Raw genomic sequence first — 15,931 nt, 5'->3', positions numbered from 1 at the left:
TTGCTCATTTCAGCCCGTTGATTGATGCAGAACGTTCTGGCACTTTATACCTGTAGCCTCCCTGTAGCCCTGCTACAAATTCACTCGTCAAGATATCTGCCGTCGGTAAGACCACCACTCTGAATTTCACTGAGCCATCTGCTCTGGTTTCATGGTTTCCCTGGAAAGGTGCTGTAGACCCTTTATGATTTCTTTTTTCACACCTATTATCACAGATAAGAGAGCCACATCAAAATCTTCACATGAGCTTGTATTTGATATGCACAACATATTGATCCTAATAATCCCACTTAATGTTAAAATCATTCTTCATCTCACATTCCTGGCTATTTGCAAAAAGCCTCGGGTTTCCAGCGCATGAGCAAACCATCTTGTTGTTGAGATTGCGCTTTTCAAACGCTCAATACATCTGCCCCAGTTTGTTTCAAGTCCATCTGGTATACATTTCCAGCGCCAGGGACGAGTTACAGCAGAAGTTGAATATTGATTAGACCAATCTGAAATATTCACCGCCTTAGAACAGTTGACACCTCACGCCTCCACAAGATTAAGTGAAGGAGCAGCCCACTGAATCCACTGAACAACCAGAGTTAACTTCTTGAGTGCCCTTACAGACTTGCATTTTTATAGCGTTGACCCCTGCAGTGAGTAATTGCAAGAGCCATGCAGTTTGGTACAGATCTCCTGGGGAGCTTTTGAGTAACACGAAAAATGGGTAAAATATGCAAAGGCTGCGAATGACAATTTTGTGCTGTTCAACGTTAGAAAAGTGCCCTACATTTTTTAAGTTGCTGTGCAAGACGTCAAATGGGATATAGTTTGGCCATAAGTCACAGTCGAGGGAAGATAATAAGGTATATTGTTGTTTTGCTGAGAAGATTACGTAAAGCTCAAGACAAACCAAAGGTATCTATAACAAGTAACAAAGTAATGTGTTGTTAAAGGATACATATCTCTGACTGTGCTGAGGATGCAGTCTGTGTTTTTAATGGTAGCTTTTCTTCCCCTAAATGCTCACAGTGGCCTGCTGGGGCATCAGGAAGCTCAGGAAGACTCCCAAACAGCCGATCCTTTCCAGGCAGAACCAGCCGTTGTTCTCAGAGTTTATATTTATTAATTTCTGATGTCAGTAGTTACTGTATGGCCCTCCTATATCTTGAGAACCGTTCATCCGATTTACTTCACACTTAGCAGGTGAATTGCTGGAGACTTAAAAGATGTGCAGTGAGGAAGTTGGTGCAATTTGGACACGCGACACGTTCAATATTAAGATATTTCTAGTAAACAAGCGGTGGCGCTATGCGCAACAGCGGGGGCTTGGCATTAGGGCTCTGCGGACTGAGTCGAGGATGTGTGTGGTCTCACACTCGATGGGCAGCTATCGTGGGAGAAACATTGATCATATAGTTAAGAAAATGAAGGAATATTAAAGCCTCTAGAGTGCTAGTGACACAGTTTATCTCATCTTGATTACCGCTGCAATTTGATGTGTCGTGATGCGTAATATTTTACCGGACTTTTGTTTGTCTTGAAAATGTCCTGAAAGAGATTGCTATGTGTTTCATGTCTAGTGTTATAGGTTGTGTTTTGTGATGTGTAGGCACCAGAAAAAGTAGCTGCTACCTTCGAGGCAGAAGTGATGAATTCTGCACATCATGCTCTTTGATATGTGGCATGGTGTTCCTCTGCGCTCACTGCTGTCCTTTTTCATCCGCCCTGGACGACAGGGATCCATTTGGTGTGCAATTCTTAAATTCCCAGAAGCTATAGTTACCATTTAGAGAGAAATCCACCATCGTAGTCCTGTCAAAAACTGTGCTTTTCTATTGAGATATTGCACCATAAAACCTCTTGCCAATACTTCTCTTCTTCCATACGTTGCAAAAGCAACATGCAGCAGTGGCAAAACCTGGTTTTTCTTTCCTGAACAGTTTACAGAGAAATTGTTATTAACTGTGAACTCATATCTCTTAGTCATGGACTATTTATTGCCTTTATACGAGCACTGGGAATATAGAAGTCAAGTATCGAAAGCTTTATAAAGACACAAAGGTTGAATATCCTGGAAACAATTTGGTTTGGCTGCAAAATGTTTACTCAAATGAAGATTTTTTTTAAGACGTCCGGTTTAGAACGAATTTTGCCTCCTGTGTAAAATCCTCAGATATATTCATAGTGCTTAGTGTTGACAGTGCAAATAGTGAACTATTAGTGATAGTCATGTCAGCTCTGGTCGTGGGCGTGCCAAGTTACAAAATTTCGGAGGTACACGATGCGCAGGCCGTGAAACGTCATTACGTTTGTGATGTGTTTACATATTTATTATATGTATTACTTATTTTAAGCATAACTATTATGTTTTATCCTAAAACTAATGTTTGTTTTGTTGCCTAAACCTACCGTTAGACTGTTTCTGTGGTGGCAGGACGTCATTTTACAAGTAATGCACTGTTAGGATATCGTGGTCATTTCACATATTTCTGTGTGATCACCTTGATATATCAGTGTGGTGTTTTTGACTTGATTGATGAAATACAACCATATCTTCCTTATTATTATTTGATGTAACTAAATGATCTATCTCATGGCGCAAGAGCTGCAACAAGTGTTTTAGCATTAGCATGAAGCACAAAAGTCAACACATCTTGCCCCATTTCCCCCAAAACCATATCCATTTAAATCTCATTTCACTTTGATTTTATTTGCCCAAGTCTGTCTTTTAGTTTCAGTTTTCTGTCCAAATGCGCAAGGTCATGTCAACCCAAGAGGCGACATCTTATACGTCATTTTATATCTTACACGTTGCAACATGAAATAGCAACGAAAAAAAATCTCATCAGCTGTGAAACAGCGCAGACACAAAGTGCTTCTTGCAGGAGGTTGTTTGTGACTCTTGACAGGCTCCGGCTGAAAATGTCAAGTTGTTATATATCTGTCATCTCAATCAGTAATGAGGAGTGTGGTTTTGCTCAGACTGGAGCACCCAAACAGATGATGCTAGCAACATGGTGGGGGGGGGGGTCCGCTTTATGGTTTCTCTTCTCTGTGTCACTTCCTTCCGCTGACCGACACCAACTGCCACTGTCAAGCCACTGTATATAGCAGCCAATTACTGCTCCAGAGTGTGTATTGTTGGACATAATAATAGGGACGCCTTGCCTATAGCTTGCCAAGCTGTAATTGTTGAGCTCTAAATGGACACTGGATTGTTTTGAATTGCTGTTTGTATTTCCAAAAACATGTTGAAGGAGGACACATTGTGCTTTTTGTCTTTGTATTCACATTTTTTTCTCCGAATTGTAATCATGGCTGGTTTCGCATGGTCTCGGTGCCATATGGATTAGTACAACAAAAAGCCAGATGTTTCCCATCTTTGTAACATGTGGGTGAAATAAACCTCAATTTAAACTTTCCTGGAAAGGATAAAGATAGATAGAGAAGATTTTTTCTTTTTAAAAAGCTTGGAAACATAACAATCTCTGTTTCTTTGTCCCCGCAGAATGAACCAGGGGCCCACCTCTGGCTTTGAAGAGGATGTGGGCACCAGAACAACACACCATGTCATGTATCCAGAAAGTGCCATAGACCTGGACAACACCACCAGCCTGGTGCTGATCCCCTTCAAGACTCTGGATCTGCAGTGGATCATTAGTGCTCTGACCACGGGCACCATTAAACAGTAAGTGTACTTATCGGTTGTTAAAGCGGCACTAATCAATATTTTATATTTATATATTTTTATGAAAAATAGATCAAATGACTGTGTAATGTGAAAGGGGATGAATCCACAAAGAATTATCACTTGAGTCTGCAGTTCCCCTCAGCCCTACGGAGCTTTTTAGCGTTTTTTTGCTCATTATTTTGGTTTAAGGGCCCGCAATTCATTAACCTCATTTCAAGCCACAACAGACAGCTGTTTTCAGCAAAATAAACTGGTATACCCACCGTACGCTATAGCTTCCCAGTACCAAACTAAAGAGGTGAGCAACTAGCTGGTGAAAAAATGAATATTGGACTTTGCTCTGTGTCTGCTGAATGTGTAAAAAGCAACTTTGGTCATATTGCATCAACTTAATGAGGTGATTATGTGTCAATGGTGTGTTACAGTTCATTAAAAAATGCTCAAAAATTACATTTGATGAAAGAGACAAATATTTTACGATAGACATTTAAGGAAAAAACACAGGCAAGAAGTAAAATATGAAAAAAGCAGACAACAACATTATTAAAGGGGCAATGGTTTGATGCCTAAAGTCCAAAATGCATAGGAATGTATTAAGACATCTATTACTCCACGGTTTTAATTTTTCTTTTTTACTTACCAGACACAGATCTCACACAAGATGCTCTCTAATTTTTATTTCAATTTCCATAATTACTTCCAAATAAATAAAATTAAAATATACATGCTTCATTTACCGCACCATTTCTCCATTAAATCAGAGTTCAATAACTGTCCCAGGAATTTAAGAGGCTTGAACGCATTACGATGCATCGTGTGTTGCGCTCCCTAATCCATTTACTCTCTCCAAATACCAGATTGTCACAACAACACTCCCTCAGTATTCCTATTTGTCAGATTGCCATAACATGGATAATCACTCAAAGTTAATCTTCCAGTAAATTTCACCTTCAGCTGCTTCATTCTCAATGACCCATAATCATTAGTCTCATTACTGGACAGCCCCGAAAATGAAGCTGCTGCCAATAACTCTAACAAGCCAACATGTTGGAAAGTAGAAGGATGAGTAGATCCAAACAAATGTTTCTGTTGTCTTCCAACTCTGCCAAAGCAAATCATTCTGCATCATTAAATTTCTCTTCCCTGGCAGTAATGTCAGCATTAGCCCAGCAGATCTTAACTGAGTGTTGGAAATCATTATGTTACATTTTCTATTCTTGTTAAATAGAACGAGGTTCTATGAAAGGACAGAGCCGTGTGGAGACACACAGGACCGACCGAAATCATGAAATTTAAGCACTTCTCTGAGCAAAAATGCCAAGCCTGTGTGTGTGTGTTGGACGGTGCACTTTTTAACATGATGGTGTATAATGTTGTGTGTAGTACAATGCCACAGACACAAGCTAGGCCATTTGCATATTCACTCACCACGAAATATAGAGGAATTGGTTTGACTGCTATATTGTACAGCACATATTTCCAAACGGCATTAAACCTCTGCATAATCTTTGAATTTTAATGAGACACAGTGCTGCGATGGCAATAGCCTTGATAGAAAAAAACATACTTTAATTGGAAACATTTGTCTGGATTGTATCTCACAGTCTAATTATTACTTTTCACTTCAGCCATTAGCATGCCATCCCTTTGCATTTCCTACAGGCGCGGTGTAGAATTTACATTGACTTTGTTTGACTGTTTTTACAGCTTCATCCTTCAGTTTTGCGTATGAAAATGTTCATATGCAAACCGAATGTGGACACAAGGAGCCTCCCCCATTTTCATGTTGTAACTCTGCACTTCAACACCCTGGATCGACAAACAAGACGGCACTGCCTGCCCTCACGTGATGAACGATGCAAAATGGCAAAAGTTTGAGAGCGAGCATACGCATGTGTTACTGTGATGACACCGGGCAATTATTTTTAGACATTAAATCAAACTGACGGACGCTCATACTGTGATTGTGGATTTGACAACAGTGTTTGCAGACAAATAAGCAGAGTAGTGTTTAGCAAAAACAACATTTGAGGGATTTTCAAGGCAATTAAAAGCCCATAATTTAAGTTCCTGTTCTTTTATTGTGTTACAGCACATATACAGCTGTTGTGTCCAGGATAAAGGCAAACAAAGATAAGGTGAGTCATACAGAGATTTTTAACACTTAGGCCTAGACTGACTGTAATTTTTGAAAATCTCATTCCTAATTACTGTGTCATAGTGTTTTAAGTGCCATTAGAACAGCCGCAGAGCAGTGACACACCACTTACAATTGGTATTTTCCACTAAAACAAGATAGAATACAGAGTTATAAATGTAACTGGGAAATCTTTTTCTCCCCTTTCACTAAATTACAAATGAGTAAAGAAATCCATACGTCTTTTTTTGCAGGTGTTGATTTACAGTCCAACGTTTTTGAAATACATCTACGAGTCTTGGCTTGAAGGTCATGGACGATATCCTTCCACTGGCTTCCTCAGCTTAATGCTGGCCGTCCACATATGTGATGAAGTAAGTTGAGCCACTGTACTACGAACGCGACCTTAACAAACAAGAGCTGCTTGGATTTCCTCAGTAAAGTGGGATGACTTTCGACATCGCTCTTTCAGAATACTGCAATGTGTTTGGAAAAAATAAGGAATCTGAACTGATGTGAAAAACCAAACAAAGTCCCGTGTGGTTCATGTTTTTCTGACATGGTGCTTTTGTTCCTCGTCTGCTCCAGGTCAGTGTGTTTGGATTCGGTGCAGACCAGTACGGAAACTGGCACCACTACTGGGAGGAGAACCATTTGGCCGGAGCTTTCCGGCACACGGGAGTCCATGATGGAGATCACGAATATAATGTCACCCTGCTGCTGGCAGACAAGCACAAGATTCAAATGTTTAGAGGCAGATGATACCGAGCTGTGTGCAGCGGGATGACCACCAAACAAACCTCAGCAGCCGTTCAAATGTTTATTTTTCATTCGCCTCACGGAAGAAGAGTGCTTTTGTCATGATTTAGAAAGACGTTGTCGCATGAACTCTTCTGGTCCGCCCTGTTTCCTTTTCGTCCCCTGATTCAAATGCTATTGACAAACCAACAGAGCTTCACTCTCTGCTCTGTGTGCCCAAACGAAGACAATGACCAGGCCATGAACAATACAAAAGCACTGCCATTTGTTTACGTCGCCCCCGAATGACATGTGTCATGTATCATGCTGTACATGAACAGCTTTTGTACTATTGTATGTGCATACTCTTTGAGTTCTTAGCTATTTACTAGCATTGTGTCCACCTTAAGCTTTGTATGTTTATGGTCACTGACAATAGATAAGATCGATAGGATCGAATACATAAGTGCCATGGAAACTCTGTTGATGTGTAGACAAAGCAAAGAAGTATTTTGGAAGCCGTCCACACATCCATGTTTACAGATAACAAACGTAAAGGCATTTTAATTATCTTCTTGACTATACTGTAAATATCACTTCATGTTAACGTTCCACCATAATGGCAGATATAACAATCAGCTCTTTTTTCATCAGGCTGAATGAATCTGACCAAATTCTCATAAACTACCTGCACTACAGAACCGCCACCTCCACTTTGAAATTTGAAAAACATATGAAAAGTTATTCAAATTGTCATAATTCATTTATTCAGGGGTTTGTTCTATTATATTTCTGTGAATTTTATTTCTCAACATTATGGTCAGAAATCATGGTCAAGCAATACTGATTTTTCTTTACTTATGTTATTTTTTTGTTCACCTAAAATGTATTAATTCACATTTGAATATACTGAGTCTAAACATACTGAAATCAGACCATCTAGAACACACTTTGCATACATTTAAGTGTGTAACTATTATTAACTTTCGTTAACTTTCGTTGAAGCAGTGTCAAAGGTCGCATTCAAGAAATTTAGGATCACAGATTACTTATGTTTACATCTTTTTAACAACATGGCTCATTACATAGTAAAGCATTGTTTTGGGGCTGATTGTTGGAATGTCCACTAGCCCTAAAGGGCTCTATTACTGGAGACCTGCAGCAAGAGATGGCTTTAGAGTTGTGCTATAGTGGAGCCATCGATGAGGTTTTCATCAATGTTGTACCAGGTTCTTTATTGAACAACCAGTTGTTGTTGAAGTTATAAACGTTCATCATTTATCACGAAGACTGGACATATGATACAGCATATACAGGGGTGCCTTATCATTAAAATCCATACTGCACATTTCTGATGTACATTGTGACATATTATTCATAAAAAGTAGGTTTTAAGTGCCTTTAATTGGAGGTTTTTACCATCACAATGCACTGTATTTTCATTATTTTCATTTGTATTACTAAATTTGTTTGCAACCTTTAAAAGTTTGTTATTATTGTGTAGTGTATTTTAAAGGAACAGCGTGTATCATTTAGAAATGTAGAAGAGTATGCTTTCTTTAGCGTGGGATCACCTAAAAATAAGACTCGTTGTGTTTTCCTTAGAATGAGCCGTTTATATTTCCATACGGAGCGGGTCCTCTTCCCGGAGCTGGTCACCATGTTCTACAGTAGCTCAGAAGGGACAAACCAAACACTGGCTCTAGATAGGGCCATTTTCAAATGTTCTCGTCGTCCACCTTAGTTTTTCTACACGCTTGGCAGGCGGGAGGACAATCAGTTGGTTGCAGTCTGCAACCTCACCTTTAGATGTCACCAAATCCTGCACACTGCATCTTTAAAGCGTCATGCGCATGAAACATAACATATAACCACTTCAGTAATTGTCAGAAGGATTGTTTAGCATGTGCCACAGAACAAAATGTTGGGTTGGCAACATATCTGGCTCTGCAGTTTTGACGAAACACAGCTGTGATTTTCCAGGCTTTAAATCATTAGCTGCATTTGCGGAAATTGTTGTAGATGTGTGAGTGGAAGGTGTTGTAGATGTGTGAATGCTTTATGACTTATCATTTTCATCCAAGAATCTGATTTGAAACATTGTAACTCTTGTCAGGAATTCAGCTTGGTGGCGCTCATGAAATAGGCTATGATTTGCTCCGTGTGCCTTGAAACATAATGGGACATTTGCCCACTCAGTGTCTTTATGATGTTTTTCCTCTCCATGTGAGAGCAGGCTAATGCCACAATATTTGTTTAATAATTCAAATTTGACAGCCACCTTGTAGACGACAGTGAGTGGTGTACATCTGTTCTGCAGGGGACACTGTCACCTAGTGGACAAGATCATGTATCAGCATTAACGTCACTTGATTTGTCCATTATAAGACCGATGCGACGCTAAAGCAATTACAGACACTTTTAAAACTTCAAACATTACAGAGTCTGTCCTACACACCCGTGTTTGATCTTCAATTCCATCCAGTTGAGGTTTACATTGTTGTATACTTATATAAAACCCAACCAAGCAGCACCTTTATAAAAATTAACATTTTTATTTTCGTTGTGTAATTTCTCACTTTCAGGTCATTGATACTGACTTGTGTGGGAGGGATGGACAATGAAAAACATGCATTGTTCAGTTATTCAGTTGTCAGTGAACTCCCACAATACAGAAACACATAATTGGAGTCTTTTGCAAAAATATTTGAAAAGGACAAGGACGCTTATTAATAAATAATAATACAAAATATATATACACATGTTGTGGGAAGCTGTAATGAAGATGGCTATAGCCTGTACAGTATTCAGACTGGTATACACAGACCCAATTATTTACTTTGATGATTTAATAAAAGATGTCTTTCTTTTTTAGAGAAATGCATAACATTTCACTGGTTCTCAACAGCATAATGATTGTTTCTATAAACATCAATATGTTTTGCCTTTGGGCAACCACTTTGAACTAATTTCTCTTTCTGCTGTTGGACATATTGTGTTTCCTCTTCTAGATATTCATGTCATCTCCATCATTTAAACTGTGTTCGTTTAGACTCTAAACCTTTAAACTTTAGAGGATGAAATCCGAAACATGTTCATTTGTCCACTATGATAAGAGAGACGGTGTTGAGTGCCCCCCTCTATGCGGTAAGTTTGTTTCATCCACCATTACACAATACAACTAACAGACTTGTAATAGAAATGTGTGAATACCAGCTGATTCTTGTGGTTATTTTCTCTTATTTCCATTTAATATTCAAGATTATTACTTTTTTTTCTGAAATAATCTATATTAAACACATGATGAGATACCATAGGAATGTAACACGAAATATAAATAGTGAATGGTAAACTGTGCTTCAGCAGGATGTTTGACTTTTAAATTGAAAGCTTAAATGAGATTAACATTTTAAGTTGTTGTCCCTGCAGACTTGGCCCTGCGCGCTGCTACAAACGTCTTTGCTGTTTTTGCTTCATTATGAAGCAGCTTCAGAACATGGAAACATGGAAAGATAATGAACTACAGAAAGCATTGACTTGTATGGAGGCTGCTCAGCCACTATTTTATTTATATCTCAGCTCGTGTTTTAGAACACACTCTATACTCAGCGTGGCACATGAATCAATCATGCACAGGCCAATTATTTATTTTCAACAGAACAGGACATTCCCTGACATCACACCTCAGAATAAATAAATAAATAACCTGCTTCAGTGTGATTGGTGGTTTAACATACTTCCAATTCACAGTTATAATTTTCTTGGCAATCAATAAAAGTACCTGCAGTACCTCTGTTATGTGCCATATATCTCCTTGGGTGCAGATCTTAACCAAAATGACAATGCATCTAAGCGGATTTCCACTTCTTTCATTTTCAATTTCTTCTTTAACACTTTTCCAGAACCCTTGAATAAATCCCATATCCAAGACTGTACATACGCCACTTTTAATGAAAACATTTATAATTGATGAGATATAATAGTTGCATTACAGCCTATAGGGTCTGAGAACTCACTCATAAGATACACAATGCAAACTCTATTGAAGTTAACATTCAGTATGGAGAACTGATCAAGCACATATGCTCATAATTAAATGCTGTATGATGTCGTGTATGGAAGTCTATTGGACTTGCAGCCATAAGAAAGTCAAATAAACCCCTCACAGACTTTGAGGCGTGCTCCCGCAAAGTCCGTGAGGGTTTAGGGCTGTCCCACTGTCAAATCGTCGAGTGTTTGAGGGCTTTGTGAACCCTTTTCGTAAGTCCACATTTCTGCAGACTTTGCCCACGGGAATTAGCAATGTGACCTTAATCACAGGGCTACTAGTGGAAGCATAAAATAAATACCCACAATTGTACGTAATATTTTTAGACGTTGTCATCGGAACGTGATATATTTACACAATTTCAAGTCTCTCACACTCTAACCAGGTGACCTCGGTAAGTCCCTGAGGGTTCAAGGTTTAAGGCCTTATGGAGGGGGCATTGGGAATGGGCCAACCATTTACCAGGTGACCCCAGTAAATCCATGGTTCAGGGTTTAAGGCGTTTAAGGGGGGGGGGCATTAGGATTTGGCCAACCATTTACCAGGTGACCCCAGTAAGTCCCTGAGGTTTCAGGGTTTAAGGTCTTAAGGGGGTACATTGGGATCGGGAACCTTAAATCGCGGTGCGTTCCCCTTTAAATCTTGTAGCCGATGACGTCATCATCTGCCCGACAACCAGCACAACACGGAAGTCCTCCGCCTCTCGGTCCACTTTTTTGTCGCAGAACGACTTTATGAGCAAATGTTTTCCTTGTAGCCCAAGTAAGTAATGCTCCAACAAACCTTGTATATCCTTAGCGAAATGTATATTATTATTCTGAGAATAAATACCATGTGCAACAAAACACAGAGCTTCCGTGTTTTAAAACATGGCAGCTGTAGCTACTAGCTAACTTTCTAGTTTCACTTTCTAGCTTAACGATAGCAAAGAGCAGACGCGAGCTTCAGGTAAACTACACGCAGTAGAGGAACAATAGACGAAGAATAGGTGACTCTATTTGGTAAATAGTTGAAGTGGAATGTCTCTTCAGTTCATCACCATTACATTTCATACTGTGACGTTACCTGTTGTAGAGGCCGAGCTTCTTGTCAGGTAGCGGTGGACAGTTCAGTGTTGTGTGTGTGTGTGTGTGTGTGTGAGAGAGTGAGAGTAGGCTTTAATCTATCACAACAGAACTCTGTCCTCTTAAACACATTTAAAAATGGAACTGTGTTTGTTGCTTGTTTTGCTGTAAATATGTTTTAAATGGCAACTTTCTGTTGAACTGCTTATAGATAACCCAGAAACGTACCTGTACTCTTGTGTGGAAGTCTATACGAATATTATAAAGTTAATTTGAGTCAAATGCAATGTCTTATTATTTATTATACAAAATAAAACACCTAATTTTCCAAATATATATTTCCTAAATGTATTGTAAAATACAATATTGATATATTTTAAGTGTCAAAGTCTGAAACATTATGATTTTGATATACAGTGTAGCATTATTTACACTGACATGGAAGATGATGACCTGGATATTCGTTGTATCTCCTGTACACCTGAGATATTGGCAGTTGTCCCCAGAAGCTAAATTGTTGTCAGACAGATGTGTTCCAGGATTGGTCTGACCCTAACCCAAAGATGATAAACGATGTGTTTACATGTGTTTCATATTTTTTTTCAGAATGCCTGTTGAAAGCCCCGAGGAGCGGACGGTGGAGGTGCTGGCGCTGCCGGCATTCGTGGATGAGGAGCTGCTGTTCCTGTACTTTGAGAATAAGCGGCGCTCTGGGGGGGGTCCACTCGTCTCTGTGGAGAAGAACGGTGACCGCGCCATACTGCTGTTTGAAGAGGCAGAAGGCAAGTGGCAACATAGGAGTACTTGTCGGGGGGATTTTTAGCAAATATGTACATGAATATTTTGTGATTTGATAACTTTTGACATTAGCTGCTTCAAAATGTCCAATTTCTTAACAAAGTAGCATCAACAAACAATATCATAGTCAACTCTGGTGTAGCCTGCACTTGTGAAATGTAGAATATTTACAGTATCACAACTTCTTTATACAGCCTGTCACACTTAAGGAGAAACAAAGCATTACTGTGCGAATAAGAAATTCTAATTCTAGACGATTAATGGAAACCGTGTCTCAATTTGTCATTAAAGCACCATATGCTAATTCTGCCTTTCATTTCTGTTGGGATCACGTTGACAGCTGCAGCCAGAGTGCTGTCTAAAGGGCACCACGTTCTGCACAATGTCAAGCTGAGTGTGAGAAAGCCGGCCTCGAAGGACCGATGTAGACTGCTGCTGCGGGGGATCAAGCCCAACACCAGCACGGAGATGATCGAGCTCTATGTGGAGAACATGATGGGCTTGAACATGCCTGACTACACTCTGTATCCCTCGCCCGGGAGAGATTTCATCCTCATTCAACTCAGCCAACCCCTCTCGAAAGGTGTACTAAACACAGACGGTTTCCTTTTTGCTTTTGTGCTTTCAAATATTCAGGTTGTCATCTTTTTTCATAGCACTGTTTAATATGTTTTATTTTGTTTTTGTTAGATTTCCAAAACCTTGGTGCTAGAATCTCCAAGAGGAAACTTGATGGGGCCGAGGTAACTCTCGAAGAGACTGAGCCGACTGACTCCGTCTTAGTGGAGAACCTGCAACCCAGCACCTCTCCAGACCTGCTCACTTTGTACTTTGAGTGCGAGCGAGGTGGGAATCAGAAGGTGAAGGACGTCACGATGCTTTCAGCTGGTACAGCCAAGGTGTCCTTTGTCAATTATGAATGTAAGTTAGTGTTATACAACCTTTTTAAAACTCTTTATTGTTTCGTCATAGTTTTCTTTATTAACCAAAATGTTTGCTTCTAACAGCGGTGGGCCCTACTCTCGACCACCCGCACAAGCTGCAAGGTGCTGATCTCGTCGTGAGACCGTACTACGACTTCCTCTTACCCGCAGAAAGTTTGCTGTCACAGGACTCTGGAACTGAAAGCCAAGATATGACTGAGAGAAACTCTGAGGATATTCAGATGCAGACCAGTCCTCCCATGGTGGTCCATGCAGATGGCCAGTCCTCCTCTCATGTGGCCTCAAAGCCTCTTGCTGCCCCTGAAGCAGTAGAGGAGGCGGCGGCAGAGGAAGTCATGGAGGAGCAAACGGAGGATGAAGAAACACTATCGAGCCATATTCCTATCACTGACCCAGCAAAACTTGCTTTGTTTAAACTCGGCACCTTTCGACGGGACACTGAAAATGCTCACACGAATCTCACCATCCAAATCCAAGACAATGGCGTGCACATTGCAGGGACCGACAGACGAAAGGTCGAGCAGATAAGACACGCCATCTTGGACTGTTTTGTCAAAATGGCTAAGACTCGTTTCACCCTCGAGCCAGAAAAGGCTCAGCTCCTCGCAAGAGAAGACGTAAAACAGCATCTACTGCAAACTATGACTCGAACTGGGTCACCTGCCATGTACACCGTGTCAGACTGTAATGTTGTTGTAACCTCCCTGTGCCAGAACTCTGCCGACCAGGCGTGTAGCTTTTTAAAATCCCAGCTGTGTCACCTCAGCATACCGGTGGACGCGGAATATGAGTGCATGTTGTACTGCAGGGAGTGGTCCGAGTTCCTGCAGGCTCTGGGTTTCTCCACCGTAAAGGTGTCGGAACAAGCCGGGAATATTGATGTGTTCACTCTGAAGGGGATGGAGAGCGAGAAGCAGATGGCAATCATGGAGTTTCTTACGACGCCCATTGAAAAGGAGATGGTCATCTCTATGGAGCCGGGCATGCTGAAATACATCCAGATCCATTGTCATCAGCTGTTGGCTGACATGGACCAGGTGTCTATTTTTCCCCTGGAAGCAGAGGACGTGTGTGGGTTAAAGGTATGCGATGCACCAGTATCACATGTCCAAGCAGAGTAAGAAGCAGTGGTTTGATGCCACTGGTGATTGAATGTTTGCTCTTCAAGCTACTGTCTCCTTCATTTCTGTTGCCGTTTTAACATTGCTTTTGACCCGATAGCTCCATGGCCACGCTACTGCTTGTCAAATGGCAGAGGAGGTGCTGCAAGGTGTCGTGTCCTCTATCTGCACCAGAACCATCACAGTAAATGTCCCAGGAGTGACCAGGTTTTTAAACGAGGAGGAGTGCAAGAGCATCCTGAAGGAGATGGAGACAAAGTTTACGGTCTATATCAACCCAAAGCACGTGCCCTGGGAATACCTGCCGCACCAGGTAACGTAACGATGGAGCAGAGCGGAGCTTTTCCTTGTGTGTTGTGTCCTCTGTTTTATTCATACTTCCTCTCAGTTAGCCAGTCAAACCAGTCATTCATCTTGACAAGCAGTCTTGAGGCCTGGTGCAGCACAGCCTGAGTTTACAGCATACACAAGGCAGAAGTAAAACACTGATGTTTCAGGTCTTACTGCTCGTTTGTTGCCAGCCTCGGCTCACACACAAACACACGTATGAAAAACAATGTTTGTGTTCAAAATGTTTTGTTAAGATCAGGCTAACTGGTGCGGTAAAGGCATTACTGCACATCCGAGGCACACATCAGATAGTGCGTTACATGCTGTGTTATACAAATGAAAAAAAACATACTTGTAGTTTCAGACCATTAACTGCACCACTGCTGGCTATTCTCCAAAGCACAACAATTTGTAAGATTGATGAATTGATGCATTTTCTGACGCTCCAGTCACGAGAATCAACAATTTGCTTTCGAGAGCACAGAGTTTGGTTTTCCTTTGTCACAGTAATAACATGAGGAGCGGTGACTGGGGGGGGAGTACCATATTTACATAATGTTTTTCCATTTTTGCTTATTGTTTCTGGGATTGATTGTTCTGCCAATGTGATGCTTTTCTGCCGCTTAGCCTCCAGTCTTATCATAGCTTGACAGATGTTCCTTGCAATCACCAACAAGGGAGGATTTTCAGAACACTTCCTTCTTGCCACACAATGAAAATGTAAATTTGATAAAAGTTAGTGTTGGGGATGCCACAAGCCAATAAACAAGCTTGAGAACGGAGACAATCAGCGGGAAGGTAGAAATAAACCCTAAAACTTGGTCATCAATTGTGAAGTAAAGTATTCTCAGTTAGATATGTTCATTTCTACCTTACAAAAAGATTGTATGATGCAGTTATGGTTAATATCCAGTCAGACTGTCATCTACAACTTAATAAAAGGGTCAATTTGCCACCTTTTAATGTGGATATGCGATCAGTGCTGATGGTAATTGTAATCCACTCGATAGATAAATTCACCCGTGTGTGTGTGTGTGTGTGTGTGTGTGTGTGTGTGTGTGTGTGTGTG

The 15,931-nt window shown here is 40.6% G+C and overlaps 2 protein-coding genes across 2 annotated transcripts in view; both read left to right on the top strand.

The window, feature by feature from the left end:
* Positions 1-9,804, top strand: part of LOC116387042 (CMP-N-acetylneuraminate-beta-galactosamide-alpha-2,3-sialyltransferase 1-like) — a 49,319-nt gene extending 39,515 nt beyond the window's left edge. The window contains exons 4-7 of the mRNA XM_031853759.1: positions 3,500-3,679; positions 5,775-5,820; positions 6,074-6,193; positions 6,408-9,804. Of these exons, the coding sequence (XP_031709619.1) occupies positions 3,500-3,679; positions 5,775-5,820; positions 6,074-6,193; positions 6,408-6,581 (520 nt within the window). The 3' untranslated portion in view covers positions 6,582-9,804. The remainder of the gene's footprint in view (positions 1-3,499; positions 3,680-5,774; positions 5,821-6,073; positions 6,194-6,407) is intronic.
* Positions 9,805-11,246: 1,442 nt separating this feature from the next.
* The window catches only part of parp10 (poly(ADP-ribose) polymerase family member 10), an 8,455-nt gene continuing 3,770 nt past the window's right edge, over positions 11,247-15,931 (top strand). Inside the window, exons 1-6 of the mRNA XM_031853876.1 lie at positions 11,247-11,367; positions 12,276-12,451; positions 12,808-13,050; positions 13,158-13,388; positions 13,475-14,493; positions 14,633-14,845. Coding sequence (XP_031709736.1) covers positions 12,277-12,451; positions 12,808-13,050; positions 13,158-13,388; positions 13,475-14,493; positions 14,633-14,845 — 1,881 coding nt within the window. The 5' untranslated portion in view covers positions 11,247-11,367; position 12,276. The remainder of the gene's footprint in view (positions 11,368-12,275; positions 12,452-12,807; positions 13,051-13,157; positions 13,389-13,474; positions 14,494-14,632; positions 14,846-15,931) is intronic.

Source organism: Anarrhichthys ocellatus, unplaced genomic scaffold, assembly GCF_004355925.1.
Source record: "Anarrhichthys ocellatus isolate YVR2014 unplaced genomic scaffold, GSC_Weel_1.0 scaffold14, whole genome shotgun sequence".
Taxonomy (NCBI): Eukaryota; Metazoa; Chordata; class Actinopteri; order Perciformes; family Anarhichadidae; genus Anarrhichthys; species Anarrhichthys ocellatus.
Note: the sequence above shows the minus strand (reverse complement) of the source record. Positions and strands in the feature narration are given on the sequence as shown.